At 35.8% G+C, this 16,876-nt stretch overlaps 1 protein-coding gene across 5 annotated transcripts in view; it reads left to right on the top strand.

Moving 5' to 3' along the window:
• Positions 1-16,876, top strand: part of GABA-B-R1 (gamma-aminobutyric acid type B receptor subunit 1) — a 724,819-nt gene that overhangs the window by 161,953 nt on the left and 545,990 nt on the right. For 4 of the 5 annotated variants that reach the window (XM_067765072.1, XM_067765071.1, XM_067765070.1 and 1 more), the window contains one exon: positions 5,882-6,136. In XM_067765072.1, coding sequence (XP_067621173.1) covers positions 5,885-6,136 — 252 coding nt within the window. In that variant the 5' untranslated portion in view covers positions 5,882-5,884. Of the gene's footprint in view, positions 1-5,881; positions 6,137-16,876 lie in introns of those variants that run through there. The other variant, XM_067765074.1, reaches the window with a different exon arrangement.

Genomic DNA, 16,876 nt, shown 5'->3' with positions numbered 1-16,876 from the left:
AATAAGCTGACGACTTCGTACTGTGATCACAGAATATTTCATTTTCGAATAGTTTTCTATTAAAAAGTTCCAAGAAAGGTTAACCACTTCGCGCTTTAGTGAAGGTGAGTATCGAAAACGGAGACATCAACATTGTCCATCGAATGGAAATAGAGTGGCTATGCTGGTTTGACCAAGTTATGTGATAAGTGCGCCACTCTTTTGGAAGGACCAGGCAGTAAACAACTGAAGTTCCCTAGCAAATGGAACTCTCCCGGAGTGTAAGTCTCCAACATTGTCATATTTGTTGTACAGCCAGGTTGACCCTAAATAATAAATAATTAGTAAGGAAGTGCTGGAAGAGAATCTTGGTGAAGTTATAAAAAGAATATTTGTCTATTTTTTAAGTTTAATTGAGAAGGTATCTTTTTGGATGAATGTGACCGACCCAGCACTCTTTCAGGGCATTTACTATGCACTAAAGTCTCTTAACCTAACTTATCCTAGAAGTTTCATAAATTTTTCACGGATATATTTTCTAACCAATGTTATTAGTTTAATTCGAAATCTGTGCAAACTGACCAAGCTTTCGCCTCATTTCTTTTGTCAGAATAGTTTTCGACGCAAAAAAGGCCTCAAATTACAGATTCCATCTTTTTGCCATGTTTAAAGAAGCCACAATTCGCTTAAACTCTTACCTAATGATTACCTGTAATGAGCCAGCTTTTTATTAAATCTACTTAGAGAATCAGTAAAGCAAAAATTATTCTTAAATTACTCTACATTTGCAATGTCATTGAAACTAGAAAATTACTTAGGGCTACTTAAACATTTGAAGTTTACGTACTTCCCCTGTTGGAAATTATCAAGCACACAATAAAATAAATATAATTTAATAAAATTATTGTTGTGAAGTTGCAGTTAGCAACCATGTAATAGCGTTGTGAGGCATTTTTCTTTCATTTTATAATTACTGACTACGAGCTAGTATATATATATCCCCCAACGGATTAGGGGGTCAGAATATACCCGCAGTAGGTATGTCTGTCGTAAGAGGCGACTCAAATACCAGATTCAAGAGGCTGTGTAGTGCAACCCTTCAGGTTGCCAGCGCAATGTACAGCTTCTCCAAACCCAATTGTCAACCTCACCTATCCGCGGCGAATCCTGTTTCACTAACAGGATTGGCTCTGGCGACCCCAAGCTCCTCACGGAACTTGGGGGTGGGGAGGGAGGGATGGCCTGAAGGTTGAATGTGGCCATATAAATCGTTCCCGAGATGGTCGGGTTAGCACCTTAATGGTGCTGTGTTACCGGACCGTACCGGTTCTGTATCCGGCAAAGGACCATCACATCGATAACACTCCCCAAAGCCTTCGGGGAGTAATCTTATTGCTACAACAACAACAACAACTAGTATATATATTATCAACTAGCTACAAACTAGTTTAAAAACACCGAGGCTGTAGTTAGTTCAAAATTAAATAGCTACTAGTTAGTACGAAAAAATCTGGCTTGTAGTTTGCTTAAAAGATGTCAATTCGTATTTGATATAATAGCCGTGTTTTGTTTTACTTGCATATACATCTACATTTGCGGCTAAAAAACGCTTATCATCACTTATGTAATATTTAGGAGACCCATCTAGCGACAATGATTGAAGACCAGCGACATTGGTTAATTAACTCGCTACAAAACTGGTGGTACTTGTTAGCGAATACACGCACCTCTGCTAGTCATAGTGTATAAACTACACTTGAATCGGTTGCGATGAATCGTGGACATAAACGCTTTTCGGTGGAGCATAGTGTAGAGATAAAATGGAGAGCGTTATTTTAGTTGGAAATGAGTATAATGCATACTGAAATTCAGCAGTACTAATTGGTTGCGCAACAAATTCAAAAGTGTAGATAAAGCTATGAATTTAGCAGTCCATATAAAAATTAAGTGGATATGTATATACATGTAAAAAAAATACGGCTAATTTGAAATACATACAGATTAGTAGAACCTGAGATTGATAGCTAAGTATTTGAGTGTCCTATAGGGTATGCTACATTTGCTCATTTCCATTGGTCAGTCGAATTTACGCACTTAATATTCCATTTACTGCTCAACTCATGCATAAAATTGTACAAAAATTGAAAGAAATCAACAAAGTGATAAATTTAACAAAGCAAAAAGCGAGCACTAAAATTAAATTGTCAACGATTGCCAAACTTCAAAGGGTACTTGTCCTTTTTGTGAGAAGCAGAATGGCCCAAAGCTCATATCAGATAACGGCTTACCACGCCACTTGTAAGAAAGTAAGAATAAATATATTTGATAAAGGAATGTCTACTGCGTAAATGTAGGAATTCTATATTTAAAGCACATGGTTACTTGCCGATTGAAATGTTACTAAAAAGGACGCATAAAATATTAATGAAATCGGTATGAAAAATAATTCTTGTTTATTGTGATCTTTTAAATAGGGTACTTTGTAGCGTTATATGTGCGGAAAGTGCGTTTTAAAGTATGAAAAAAAAGAAACAATTTTTGTTGCCCCTAAAAGTATGCAAAAGTATGCTGTTAGAAAGAAGTTATTTAAACTGTATGGACTTAATAAATGTTAAGGGCTAATTAAACTTCCCTAACCCTAACGCCATGGTCGTAACCATACTCAAATCCATAACCATCTCCAATGTGATCGATTAATGGTGCCTTAACCTAAAAATCGTGAAAATATCATAAAAATGAATAAAAATGCAAAAAAAATACAAACATATTCCACAAAAAATAAGACTCTTAGTCATAACGTATCCAAAACAATGAACAAAATCTACAAAAAGTTATTAAATTTACCAACTCAAATATTTTTAGGTTATGGATATGGCGAGAAACCAAAAATCAATTGGTTGGCTATGGTATGGTTATGGCCTTAGCGTTATGGTATGGCACCATTAACCGATTACATTGATTTCCATAAGGTTGGTTCGATCAGCTGTTTTATCTGGTTATGGTTTAATGGTTATAAGTCACCATTAATTGCCCTTTTACTCCCCTGCCAACCAACGCTGCCCGTTTTTTGCCATTTTCACCTCGAATTTCAGTACCATCTCATATTTTTCTGAAAAATACTAACACCACCGCACTTTTGTGGGTATTTTCAAAAATTCATATGCGCCTAAATGTATGTGGTATATACAAAAAATCCTAAAATAAATAGACAGCTGTCATTAAAAATTAATATTTTACGCAATCTCGCATATTTGGAAATATTTCTGCATGTTCTTAAAAACAAAAATAGCGCTTTTTGGACGTAAATAGAGGTAAATACTTTTGCAACATTTATTTGTTGGTTTTTAGATAACTAACAACCATTTGTTTTCTATGTTAGCTGCAACTTAAACATTAATAGGGCATTCCGTTGTAAGTACATAATGAAAGTAAAGTACAATTGCATTGTACCTTACGCAGGGGAGCTTCAATTTTTTATGCCTCCAAATTGTGTGCGATTGCAGAAGTACCAAGTTGCACGCCCCAATTCATGTGACGTACATAGGTACTTATGTATGTATGTATGTACATGCTTAAGCGCTGCCATTCTATTGGTTATCGTGCTACAGATTCCGGCAACGAAAATGTGGACCAGGCGATGTTTTAGAATACAGGTCTGGCTTAGATTAACACCATTTAATTTATGTATTACATATATATCATATGTGACCCGGCCTATGAAAACGTGGCTTATGACTCAAAAAAAAAAAAATAAAATAAAACAGAAAACTACTAAGAAACTGAAGAAATGCATTGTTTATCTTTAACAGCTGTTTCACGCAATTTCTTTTTTTTAGTCATAAGCCACCTTTTCATAGGCCGGGTCACATATATGTATTAATGCATTATAAAGTTGAGAAAATAAATTTTTATTTATTTTAATTTCGTTTAATTTCTTTCTGTTTCGTTTCATTTCCTATTATTTCCTTCCATTTGTTTTTCTCTTTGTTTCATTGCATTCCATGTCATTTCATTTCATATTATTTCATTACATTTAATTTAATTTAATTTCGTTTCATTCCGTTTCGTTCCATTTCATTCCATGTAAATTCATTAAATTCTGCTTTATTTCATATAATTTTCTATCATTGCTTTTCATTTCCATATTATTAAATTTTTTTCTATCTCATTTCATTTCATCTCACTTTCATATTCTTTCGTTTCATTTTCATACTATGCACTTTTTTTATTTCATCGCTTTTCATTTCGTTTTATTTCACATAGTTTTATTCGTTTCAATTGAGCTTCATTTTCATATAGTTTAATTGATTTCTATTTCTTTTAATTTTATTCCATTTAATTGATTTTTATTTCATTTCATTTCAATCCGTTTCGTTGGATTTCATTTCATGTCATTTCATTAAATTCTGTTTTATTTCGTTTCATTTCGTTCTATGTCACTTCATTTAGAACATTTTAATTTCATTTAATTTCTTTTATTTTATTTCACTTCATTATACTCTATTTTATTTTGATTCATTTCATATAGTTTTTTGTCATTGCTTTACATTTCCATATCATTTAATTTTTTTTCTATATCATTTCATCTCATATACTTTCATATTCTATTGTTTCATTTTATTTCGTTTTATTTCATATAATTTTATATCTTTCCTTTAATTTTATTCCGTTTCATTTTATTTCGTTTCATCTGACTTCATTCCATTTCATTTCATTTTATTTTAATTAATTTCCTATAATCGGGTTTCCAGTCAAAACAATTTCATTGGATCGATGTTAGTTCATTTAATTTAATTTTATTCAATTGAAATATATTAATTCGTTATCAGAACTTTGCGAATTTGCTATCGGCGTTGCTGCTGTTGTTGCATTAGAGCTTCGCTCAATATTATAGGTGCGACCGCTCTTAAACTGTCATCAATATTATCTAGCGTGAGTTTGAGGAAACTTGCAGTTTCAACAGGGTTGGACCCTGTTGGAGAGATAAACGTGTTGGTTCCTCATCGCATTTCAAAAAAGATGGTTGGTGTGATGTGGGGACTAGTGACACGCACGACATACATTGGGTATGTCGGGGTTGATTTCGGCTAAGTAAGACTTTAACCTATTACAGTCTCCAGATCGAAGTTGAGCTAGAATGACGCGTTTCTCTCTGAATGGGTTGCTTTCCTAAACAGCGTGTTCAGCGTCTATGGCTTTGAGAACGGGCATAACCGCGCAATTGTTGGCATAGTACTTAATCTGACACATTTTTGTGGATGTCTGTGAGGGCCTTTTTGTGCACATACATATGCACATCATTAATAAGAAATTATTAGATTATCATTAAAGCAGCGATTATCCAGTCGTATGAAAGCAAAATGTGTACTTCCGTAAGTACATATTGCAGTACGTAGAAGTCGTATAAAGCGGATGTAATCCCTAGCATGTAGCTGCACACAAATTATGACAAGACCTATTACATATACAGTTTAAATATTTACATTACTTGCTTGTCTATAATGAAATGTCAACATTTACATAAAATGCATAATATTGGCTGCTAGTAAAAAGAAGTTTAAAATTAGCTAGACAATTTTTTTTTTTTGATATGCAAATAAAACTGCTGTCTACGAACAACAACCTATTTACCTTGACAAAAAAAATTTATTGAGTTTTTTTATAAAATTTTTTGCTGCTAACGAAAAAAAGAGAAACAAAATTATGATCATCACTTTCAGGTGCTAAATGCGTTTTAAATTATTCATGTGTATGTAAACAAGTATACGCATACATATAAAAGTATATTTTTTCATAAGTTTTCAATTAACTTTTTCTTTCAATGTTAGCATATTAGCCTTTTGATGTTTGTAAATATTTATATTAAATACTTATTGCTCTTTTCCCTCTTTTCACTCGGCAGGATATGACATATGATGGTGTTGTAACATTTTGGATATTTTTGCTACTTTCATTGATTGTACATAACGCCGATTTAACAAACGTTGGACGTGCAGATGAGCTGCATATAGGTGGCATATTTCCGATAGCAGGCACAGGAGGATGGCAGGGTGGACAAGCGTGTATGCCAGCAGCAAGACTGGCATTGGATGATGTGAATAAGGAGACACATTTGCTGCCCGGTTTTAAACTCATTTTGCACAGCAATGATAGTGAGGTAAGTGTTTGTGATGAGCGATAATCAATATAAAGGGATAATGTTTGTCAGGGGAAAAGTCAAAAAGAAGTGAACATTCATTACTTGAATTGGTTTTCAAATAAACTAGTTCAACTTATTTATTAAATATATACCTTATTTAGTTCATTTCGATAAAAGTTGATAATATTATTAAAAATATAGCAAATTTTATGAAATTCTTGATTACTCTGCACCTTCTGTTAACGTTAGAACAAATACCGAAATATTCAGTTTAGCAAATTTTTATTTAATTAAAATACAACTATGGTGCAGTGCTTCATAATTGCATTACTCGCGTAGTGCACTTATAATGTTGCACTTGTAAGTTGCGGCGCTCACCTATTTATCTCAGGATCTAGACTTTTCGTGAACATCCGTCTCGAATAGTTGCTTATTTATTTCTTGTGTCTGTATCTCAAATTATATTTTTATATACATGTATATGCGTGAGTAATGTCATCTGCGCTCTTTGTTACTAGGGGGACTCATGTAACCGTATAAATGCCTTATAAAGTGTGTAAACGTATAAATTTATCTAGTGCGTAAACGAACTGTCAAATTTTGTATGAAAAATCATTTACACAATTTGTATAAATTTACGCGCACATTTCATTGTGTAAACGCGGTAAGCTCAAAGGAATGCAACCTTGCAGACATTACAGAAGGCATTTTCATCAGAAATCTCCAACATCAGCGAGACATTTACAAGAATATCTTAGTAAAGACGTTTTAGTTTTGATTTTTCACTTAATCTTGGCATTTTTTAATTTGTAAACACTCAACAAATTTTTGTTTGGCAATAGTACAGCTGATAAACAATCAAGTTTATCAAGAGTATTTCTAGGTGCGTTCATATAACAGCGTGTGTAAATGGATATAATTTTTCACCTTATAAGTTTATATGCTTTTATGAGTCCCCCTACTGTGTATATGTGAAAGTACTGCCGTTGTCGCTCTAAGCTGCTGATCATATGTATGTGTGACTGTTTCCTTTATAAATTCTTGCTTTGCTGTGGCTATTGTCCAGCATTTATAATGGGCGGCATAGTGATGTATCGAAATTGCTTATATTCGCTACAGTATTATAAATGTGAAGATTTAGTTGCTTGGAGGCCCAAGCTTTTGTTATTATGACTCAATCATGTCAACATATCAAAGCTGCTTTCACTCTAGAACGAGTTTCTATCAATTTCTGGGACTTGGCGCAATATATGAAGTAGTTTCTGCTTACTACTTGGAAGGCACACATGACGCAAATATTGGACGTTCACGTGGATGGCGTTATACTACCAAATGTCAGACACCCTTATCTGCTGACTGCATATGTGTATGGGAAATAATTTCTTTGCTTCAAGCTGTTGGTAATGTGAGTCAAATATTCTTCTTTACCTTCTATGTATGTGTGTAAATGGCTTATTGTCGTTGTGGTTATTTACTAACAGCATAGTGATGTAAGAAATGCTAATTGTCGCCACAATATTTACTTACATAAATCTTTATATGGATTTCTAAACAATTTTGTGAGAGTAGGCAGTTTTCGGATTAACAAACGGTTAATTTTCGGCCTAATTCCGAAATATTTCAAGCCTTTTTTTGAATTATTTTAGGCCAATTTCTTTCGGGAATATTTTGAAATATTTTACTTACTATTCTTTCAAGTATTTTGATCCATTTCGCAACTATATATGCCGTCAGTTTGGCAATATTTTAAGACGCTTCCAGGGCTATCACTATTTACGGATTGCTTCCTTAATAATTTTGTTTAATTTTGATATCGTTTCGGATCTATCTAATTATTATTTCAGTTTTATTTCCGGACGATTTTCAAGCTATTATTTTGGATTTTTTCAGTATTATTTCGTGACTCTTTCAAGGCTGTTATGTTATATTACATTTTCTTTGTGCTGACTGGGAGGCTAATAATCCGTAAAAGCCATAACGTTCCACTTCCCTACGTAATGTGGCTTATAATATGTAAACTCACCTGCAATTGAATGTCTGAAAATATTTAAATTAAACAACAATTTTCAACCACGCTACAAAAATAGGCTCATTCAAACTGTTAAGCTTTAAAAATTTTTTTTAAATTATTTATCCACTTTCAAATAATCCTTTCTGGCACTGCGCTGTCTGCTTAAAAACCAATTAAAATGCAATCAAGCCTTGAATGACCATAAATATCAGCTGTGTATGGCCCAATTGGCGGCCACCGTGGTGTGATGGTAGCGTGCTCCGCCTATCACTCCGTATGCCCTGGGTTCAACTCCCGGGCAACGCAACATCAAAATTTTAGAAATAAGATTTTTCAATTAGAAGAAAATTTTTCTAAGCGGGGTCGCCCCTCGGCAGTGTCTGGCAAGCGCTCCGATTGTATTTCTGCCATGAAAAGCTCTCAGTGAAAACTCATCTGCCTGGCAGATGCCGTTCGGAGTCGGCATAAAACATGTAGGTGCCATCCGGCCAATTTGTAGGGAAAAATCAAGAGGAGCACGACGCAAATTGGAAGAGAAGCTCGGCCTTAGATCTCTTCGGAGGTTATCGCGCCTTACATTTATTTTTTTTTTATGGCCCAATTCGTTTCGAAACCAAATTTCAACACATTTGCGAATAAGTAAACAACATGCTGTATACTATAATTACGTAACTTTGTTTGAATGCATTTATGAAATACTATAAAATTACAAACACACACAAAAGCAAATGACAAAACTAATTGCTACATAATTTACTCGTCTATTTTTCGGTAAATGGTGAAATGCTAATGAGAATAATTTTAAATTTTTCATACATAAATTCAATGTATTATTTAAGAACTTCAAACATTCTTTACTTAAATTACATAACCAAACTAAAATTAAGTTAGCTGTGTTGCATTTCAGAAGTAAACAAATTTCTTTGTGATGTGATAACATCAGGTCGACATACTGAACTTGGTACTTTATCAAGGTTACTTTTATTCTATTCCAAAGAACTGCTAAAGTCCTCACCTATCACCTAAGGACTTCGGACCAATTTGTATCTCGTAATTTCTCCAAAAAACGCTGTACGTACGGGATAGGATTCCTCGGCGGCTCCGTTCGATTTGAAAGCGAATACAAAGAATTTGCTTTTGGCACATTTTTTACATTAAAGTAGCATTTAATAATGTCCTGCCAGGGGCCATTGGAAATAAGCCCCCAAATTTCTGGAACAGTTGTATCGCATACTTGGGTATTTAGCTATATGCGTGTGTATGTGTGAGTAACAACTTCTGCTCTTAGCTGATGATAAAGTAATATTTGATTGTTTCTCTTTCTGCAAGCTGCTGGTGATGTGTATGTGTGGCTGCTTGCTATGATGTGTTCACGTACATACATGTGACTGCTTGCTTTAATGTGTACATGTACATAAGTGTGAGTGCTTGCTTTATTGTTGTTGTGCATTTATTAAGTAGCAGCATAGTGATGTATAAAACTGCTAATATTTCATGTTATCCCCTCTTTCGCAAGCTATTTCTTTTATTCAGAGTTAATTTTGTTACAAGTTATGAGTTTAACCACTTATGAGAAGTTGGGAGGTGAAAAGGTGGCTCTGAACTGAGCCTCATAAATTTTAATGAGCTCGCACACAAAAACAAAAAACAAAATAAGAAAATAATAATAAAAAACTTGCAGGCACACCTCAATATGCAAAGCTTATGGTCTCAGCGCAACAATATTCGTGTGGTTGTATGTGTGTGAGTCAGCGAGTGTGAAAAATTTGTCAACAAAATACACAAAATTAACTCTATCACCAGCTTGTTGACCGTTAACAAAACAGCATTTAAAAATAACAGCAACAAAAAGTATACAAAAAAAACAAAAAAGTTTAAAACTACAAATTTAAAGTTTTGTTGAAATATAAACATAATTTAACTCAGACATACAAGTATATATTGTTGTGTGTAGGTTTCATGTGCTTAATAGCTGCGAGTTCATTTTAGAGTTACGTAACATGTTTGATTGCTTGTTTTGTGTTCTGAGTTAAAGTCGTGCATTAAAGTCGTTTGTGCTGCATTAATGCCAGCTGGACCAATAGAACAACAAAAGCGCTGATCAAAAGTGTGCACTGGCATCCCTTGTTCATGTAGTTGTAACCGCACTAATCAATGGCAATTTCCCTTGATACTCACACCAGTGTTTTTGTATGGACATATTTGCTTTATTCGCTAGTTTTTGATCCACACATTTTTATGCTTACTTGTGCAGCCACATTGTGTACTAGGAGCTCTCCAGTGTCCATACGGGATCACTCCAAAGGTTTTGATGTGTATGGTTGTTAATGTTCCTTTGTGTTTTGATAACCATTAAGATACTGGCCCGACCATAACGGTGAAGGCCACATTGAACTTATATGTCATCGCGTCTAGAGATATACATCGCAGATAAACGCCGCCGCAGCCGATTTTCGTCGTTTTTGGCACGCTGCCGTCGAATGTCAAAAATATCGTCGCGGCGACGGCGTTCGGCGCTTCACTATATTCTTTTAAGGCTGTCTAGGCCATTTATTGTTCTTTTCGAAAATTCGTCCGGTATAGTCGAAAGGGGTATCAAGTGATGCGCATCACTGCAAGTTATACAAATCCAATTGCGAAATTTGACACTTTCTAACCGTTCAAAAGTTGTTTTAGAAAATAGGCGTATTCAATGCCAGCTAACGCGGATTTTGCATCACCGAATTCACCAAGTTATTAAAACAAAACACTAAAAGAAAAGTTATATAATAAATCTAAATGCTCACTTCGCATAATTTTTCCAAAAAATTAATAAAGAGCAATGAATTTAAATATAATGACCCAAGTCGAACATTTTTTCAAATTGTCCTCAAGTTGTTAAAAAAAGCAAGTTACCCGAAAAAGGTGCCGATTTTTTCAAAAATTCTATATCCCGATTGGTTGAAAGTATAAGCGCAATCTGTGATGCAAAATCCTTTAGTAGCCTCCAGGGGTTTAAATACTCCTTTGAAATGATTCTCAGCACATACTTAAGTTGAAGATATATGCAAAGCAATCGGAGTAGATGGAATTCCAATTATATTTGTAAAAATGATTCTGCCTCTCATTGTCATATAATCAACCATTCGATAACAACCTAATGCTTCCCGGAATTGTGGAAAGTGGCCAAAGTTCGACCTCACCCCAAAAATAGAAAAGCGTTTTCCCCGGGAAATTTCAGGCCTATTAGCATCTTACCGATTTTATCAAAAGCGTTCGAAAGCTTGTTGGCGGAACAAATCAGGACCCACGTGTCTGTACACAATCTAATCTCGCCATACCAGTTAGGCTTCAGAGCTGGGCACAGCTCCTCCACTGCTCTTATAAAAATCTTGACATGATGACATACGCGTACCCTTTAACAAAGGCCAACTAACAATCCTGTGTCTACTCGATTTCTCGAAAGCTTTTGACTCAGTCAATCACACACTACTGTGCTATAAGCTACAAAAGTATTTTAGATTCAGTAATAATGCTCGAAAGATGATTGAAAGCTATTTATCAGGCAGGATTCAAATTGTTATGAATGGAAAAGATGTGTCAGAGCCGATGGAAATAGTTGCGGGTGTTCCCCAAGGATCTATACTTGGCCCTTTGTTTTTAGTCTTTTTATTAATGCTGTGTTCAATGTATGCAGATATGTAAATATGCACGCTTATGCTGATGATATTCAGCTGTGCTTGGATGGTGACTTTAGTGCTACTCCTGATCTTTGCCTTAAAATCAATAGTGACTTATCGGCGATATTTGGTTGGGCTAATTGCAATGGCTTGTGCCTCAATGCTGGAAAATCGTACTGCTTGCCCATTGCGAAAAAGGATGCTTCGAGGCTTAATACCTAAAATAAGCATCGGGAACGCTGTTATAACAACCATTAATAAAGATAAAAGCCTTGGAGTTGTGTTGAACTCGAGCCTCACTGCGATCGATCATGTTAACACAGTAGTGGGTAAGGTATATGGGACTCTTCGTAATTTGAGGCCCTATTGCGTAATTTGCGCCCTATACCCCTCTTAAAATTAGGAAAAACTTGCCGTCCAACTCATTGTCCCAATCAGTAAGGGTAAGGGTTTGAAAAATCACTTTATTTCCTTAACTATAAAATAGCGTCTGAAATGTTAATTTTGATTTTCAGATTTCATCATTCAACACCCAAGTCCCCGGTTTGACATTTCCTAAAGTTGGTGGCCTTATCCCCAACTAGTCCTTTGAAGTAAATCACATTTGATACAGTCTATCAACCATGTTTAAATATCACCAACACGTTACGGCTCCTGTTACAAATGTGAATACGTAGGCACATATTTTAACCAGGTTAGGAGGCTTCATCCTTCGCAAGAACACTCAAATTGGTGAAGCAAAAGCTTTCCCAAGACAATCGAACAAATGAACGGTTGTTCTACTACCCTAACGTAGGGGATAGTCGAATTAGTCTGAAAACTGAAGGCGGTTATCCATAACGAGCTCTTATATCATAAGGCCGGAAACGAAGACTACTTAAGTCAATGTTTCGAACACAAACGTCTGAAAACTTTAGTCTATATTTAAAAACTTTTATCCACGGTCTTTGTAAAGTTTAAATTATGTCGATGCGCCAAGGATTATACGATGATACAATGATATCCACTTAGACTGCTTATGATTTCGAGGGCGGCATCCTTGACCGAATTGTTACTCCTTAACGTCTCAAAGTGTTCCTTTCATTGTAGCTCAGCAGCATAGTGCGGCAAAAACATCCGTCATAAAGTCTTCGGCGCAATACCTAGATATTCTATGAAAGTGACGTCAACGAAAATATGAGTTCGAAGACGCAGTCGCAGGAGGCGTGTTAGAGACTGGTGGTCGGGATTGCTACTGTTCGCACGTCGGGAATTGTTGCTCTTAGAAACAGCCGAAAATACTGAAGGCGTTTTTTGGCGCGATCAACAATAGGTAAGCATTGATGCCAATCGTTAAAACTGTGCCACGAGAGTCATGATTATTAGTAGATAATTGATAGCAACCGTATGTCCTCTTTGTGCCAACGACAAGTATTAGAGTTAGCCCAGAACCTCTCCTTCGGTGAAACTAAGCTACAAAAGTGTTACCATTTTAAGCATTTCTCCCTCCCTCCGCGAGGAGCTACTCCTCAAATTTTTTGTACGATCCGCGAAATTTTGAGGCAAAACCACCGGATCTTTCCGAAATGGCCGAAAGGTAGATTTCTTTAAATACATATAAACAAAACCTTTACAAATATTTTTTTTTAAATTTTCGTATTACAAGCCTCCCATATACTCATCCGTAACTTTATCATATTGTTCCAGATCGTCAAACATATCATTGACGTATCCATATTCACTAGTCGTGAAGAATGTGATACGCTGGAGTCCACCCATTCATTTTAGAAGTTTACGCCGATCACTTTGTCAAGGCGCCGGCCCCGCCGCCGCCGGTATATAATAGAGACTACGCCCCCGCCGCCCATAAAGTGATGGACGTAAACCTCTAATCCCGTCTCCCACCGCTAGTTTCATCAGGAACTTGGAGTCACCAGAGGCCTGACTGAATATGTCTATGTTACATTCATATGTGTAACAGGACTTCCCACGCATAGGTACTTTTGACAATTGGGTTGCTGAAGCTGTGAAGCTATTAGGCATTTTATTGTGCTTAACAACTCCTTGTATCCCAGTGTGAGATTCCTATAATTTCGGTAGCTTGCCCCGTAGTTCTGGGATAGGGTCATGTATCCTCCCCCTTTTGACTTTTAGGGGCAAGCTTGCCGGGTCCAACCAATCGGTTTCTCTTTCCACTTGCGACTTCTTTCTCCTCAATATATTTACAAAATTGGGAATAGCTCGTAGCACAGTCTTTGTTAGTGCTTTCGCGGTCGATTGGGTTGGCCACTGCCCTCAAGCGCTGCACAATTATTAACGCTGCGCTGCATTGTGAGGGGTTCTCTTAAACTTCCTATTACGTTTCCGTCTTAATGTTCTTTCCCCCGTCCGCATAGTCTCAGAAAGCGATTTCTTTTCCTCGGCTTGTGACGCTATCGGCTTTTCCTTCTCATCTTTCCTTTATTCGAAAGTTTTTGTGTTCATCTTGTTAGTAATACCACCTGCCGGCCTAGGCGGGCTCAGCGATCTTACGTTAAATGTGGGGATAAAAACCGGTTGTCACAGCAATTCGGTAAGTCCTCAAACCAGCGGCAAGGGTTTTATAGTGAGGGGAAACTTTATGAATATCGAAAAATATATTAAAGGCTTGAGCTAGTATCGTATATTAAACATACCATCGTAATCAAATTTGACCTCCCTTCATTAATTCAGCCACTTCATCAACACTGGTGGTTAGTATAATGCGCTTATGCGTATTAGTGTGTGCATATAAATGCATGTTTGTGTGTGTTTGTTCGTGTTCGTTGTCTACATTAAATATGCAATACCGTCGCTGCAAAACGCATTACAACTTTCAACAGACTATAAATAATAATTTTAAATAAATTTAAATAAATCACTACATGTAACCACCAACACACACATACACATATACATGCTAATGAGTATATTAAATGTATGTGTTTAAACATTATAACACACAAAGAAAATGTAATAAAGTGTAATGGCGTACAAAAGCGCTTTATATACAGTGACGGAACATTTTTGTTTGCATGTATGCGCTTAACAACTAACCATTAAATGAATAAACAAGTGGTCAGTCAGCCGTAAAGTATACTACAGTTTTAGTCCCAAAGCACATTTAACCACTACACTCACTGCCGCGTCAATACCCAGCAAAAACTGGCTTAAGCGATTGTAAGCAATAAGGAATATTGGTTACGCTGCTGGCATATAAACCTTAGAATAAGTCAAAAATAGTACATCATATGCCTTATAGTAACGCCTTATTTTAGGCTTATTTGCGCTAAAAACAAACCTCATCACTAAGGTGAAACAAAAAATAAATATTAAATGTTGCTTAACTAAACTTGAAGGATACATTTTCGTGATATTTTTAAGGAAACTGGATTTTCTTTTTATTTTTCTTATGGCTACTATTATACCTGGTTCATCCATTAATCTTCTTCTACCTTGGTAGACAAATTCCTAACGATGGCGGCACAGAATCGGATGTATCTGCAAGGATATGTAAGGCAGGAACTGCATTCCACAAGTTAAGCCGAGCATGGCGCTCTTGCATACTGTTGATGAAAACAAAACTGAGGATTTTTAACTCCAGCGTGAAATCAGTTTTGTTATACGGATCTGAAACCTAGCTCGTCTCTAAGCGCATTAACCGACGACTGCAAACGTTTATAAACAAGTGTCTGAGAATAATCTGCCGTATATTTTGGCTAAGACCAATCAAAAACACCGATCTACTGTCACACACAAACAACCCCCCAATTAACACTGAAATTAAAAAACGTAAGTGGGTTGGATCGGTCACACTCTCCTCAGAGAAGATGACAACATTGCCAAAATTTCCTTCCAATGGAACCCACAAGGAAGCCGGCGCAGGGGACGTCCTCGACAAACTTGGATTCGAACGATTTTCAATGAGAGCCCTTCCACCGCTACCTGGAATGAAAGAAGAGGTTCAGCCACTGATAGAAATCGTTGTAAAGCGTTTGTCTCCGCCCTATGCTCCGACTAGGAACGATAAGCTGTGCTACTGGATGGCTATGGCATTAGTTTTAAGTTTTGCGATTGTCAACTAGATGTTCAATTTTATCAAGGAATATATTAATATCAATTAATCTTGTAACCCGCTTATTGTACTCGATGTGTTATCTTATTTTAACTCCCTATATAAGCCTTGATTCATTTGATTCATAAGCCCTATAATAAGGTTATTTTACTCTGTTTATGGCTTATGATAACTCCTTATGTAAGCCTTATTTATTAATCTTTCAGTTAAACCTTAAGCCTGATGTCATAAGTACAGAAAAGTAGGAAAGGGTGTCTAAGTTCGGGTGTAACCGAGCATGATATACTCAGCGTGAGTTTCAATTGTACAGTTCATTTCTGATATATTATTTTCCCAATCCTACTGAGGCACATTTTTGACAAAAAGTGTGACCAAAAGAGTGTGTGGCTATGAATTGATATTTTTCATTATAAGTTATGGTTTCAAAAACGTGAGATATTGCTTAGACAAAAAAAAAAGACCGCGGTGCCACGCCTATTAAAAATTTTTTTTTTCAATTTTCCTTTTTTTTTTGTCAATTTGAAAGTAAAACATCAGTGATATAAACCAATATTTCGAAAAGATTTTGCAATGTGCAATCACCCACAAACTATTCCAAAATCTCTAAAATAAAAGTGGGCGTGGTTTTTAACCGATTTTGGCCATTTTTACTAGAGATATTTCTTGTTATAAGCCTAACATGTGTGTAAAGTTTTGTTACGAGGGATTTATTTTTTTTGAAGCCCTAGAAATGTTGTGCAGTTATTGATCGAAATAGGGACGTGATACCGGTTATTTTAAAAAAATCTCCCCTTCTCACAGTAAAACTTGGTAAGTGAAACATAATTGGTACAACACTATTTTTCGCTAAGATATAGCTTATTTTTCTTGTCTACGACACTTTTATACATCTTTTATATAAATGTGGGCGTGGTACTTAACCGATTTCGTGCAGTTTTTTTGAAATATTGCCGGCTAAAAAAATATGTGTACCCAATTTAATTACGGTCCATTTCATCGAGTTATGGCTCCCGAAA

The sequence above is a fragment of the Eurosta solidaginis genome, chromosome 2 (genome assembly GCF_040869045.1).
Source record: "Eurosta solidaginis isolate ZX-2024a chromosome 2, ASM4086904v1, whole genome shotgun sequence".
NCBI classification, from domain to species: domain Eukaryota; kingdom Metazoa; phylum Arthropoda; class Insecta; order Diptera; family Tephritidae; genus Eurosta; species Eurosta solidaginis.
The sequence above is the reverse complement of the archived record's forward strand: the minus strand, read 5'-3'. Positions and strand labels throughout refer to the sequence as shown.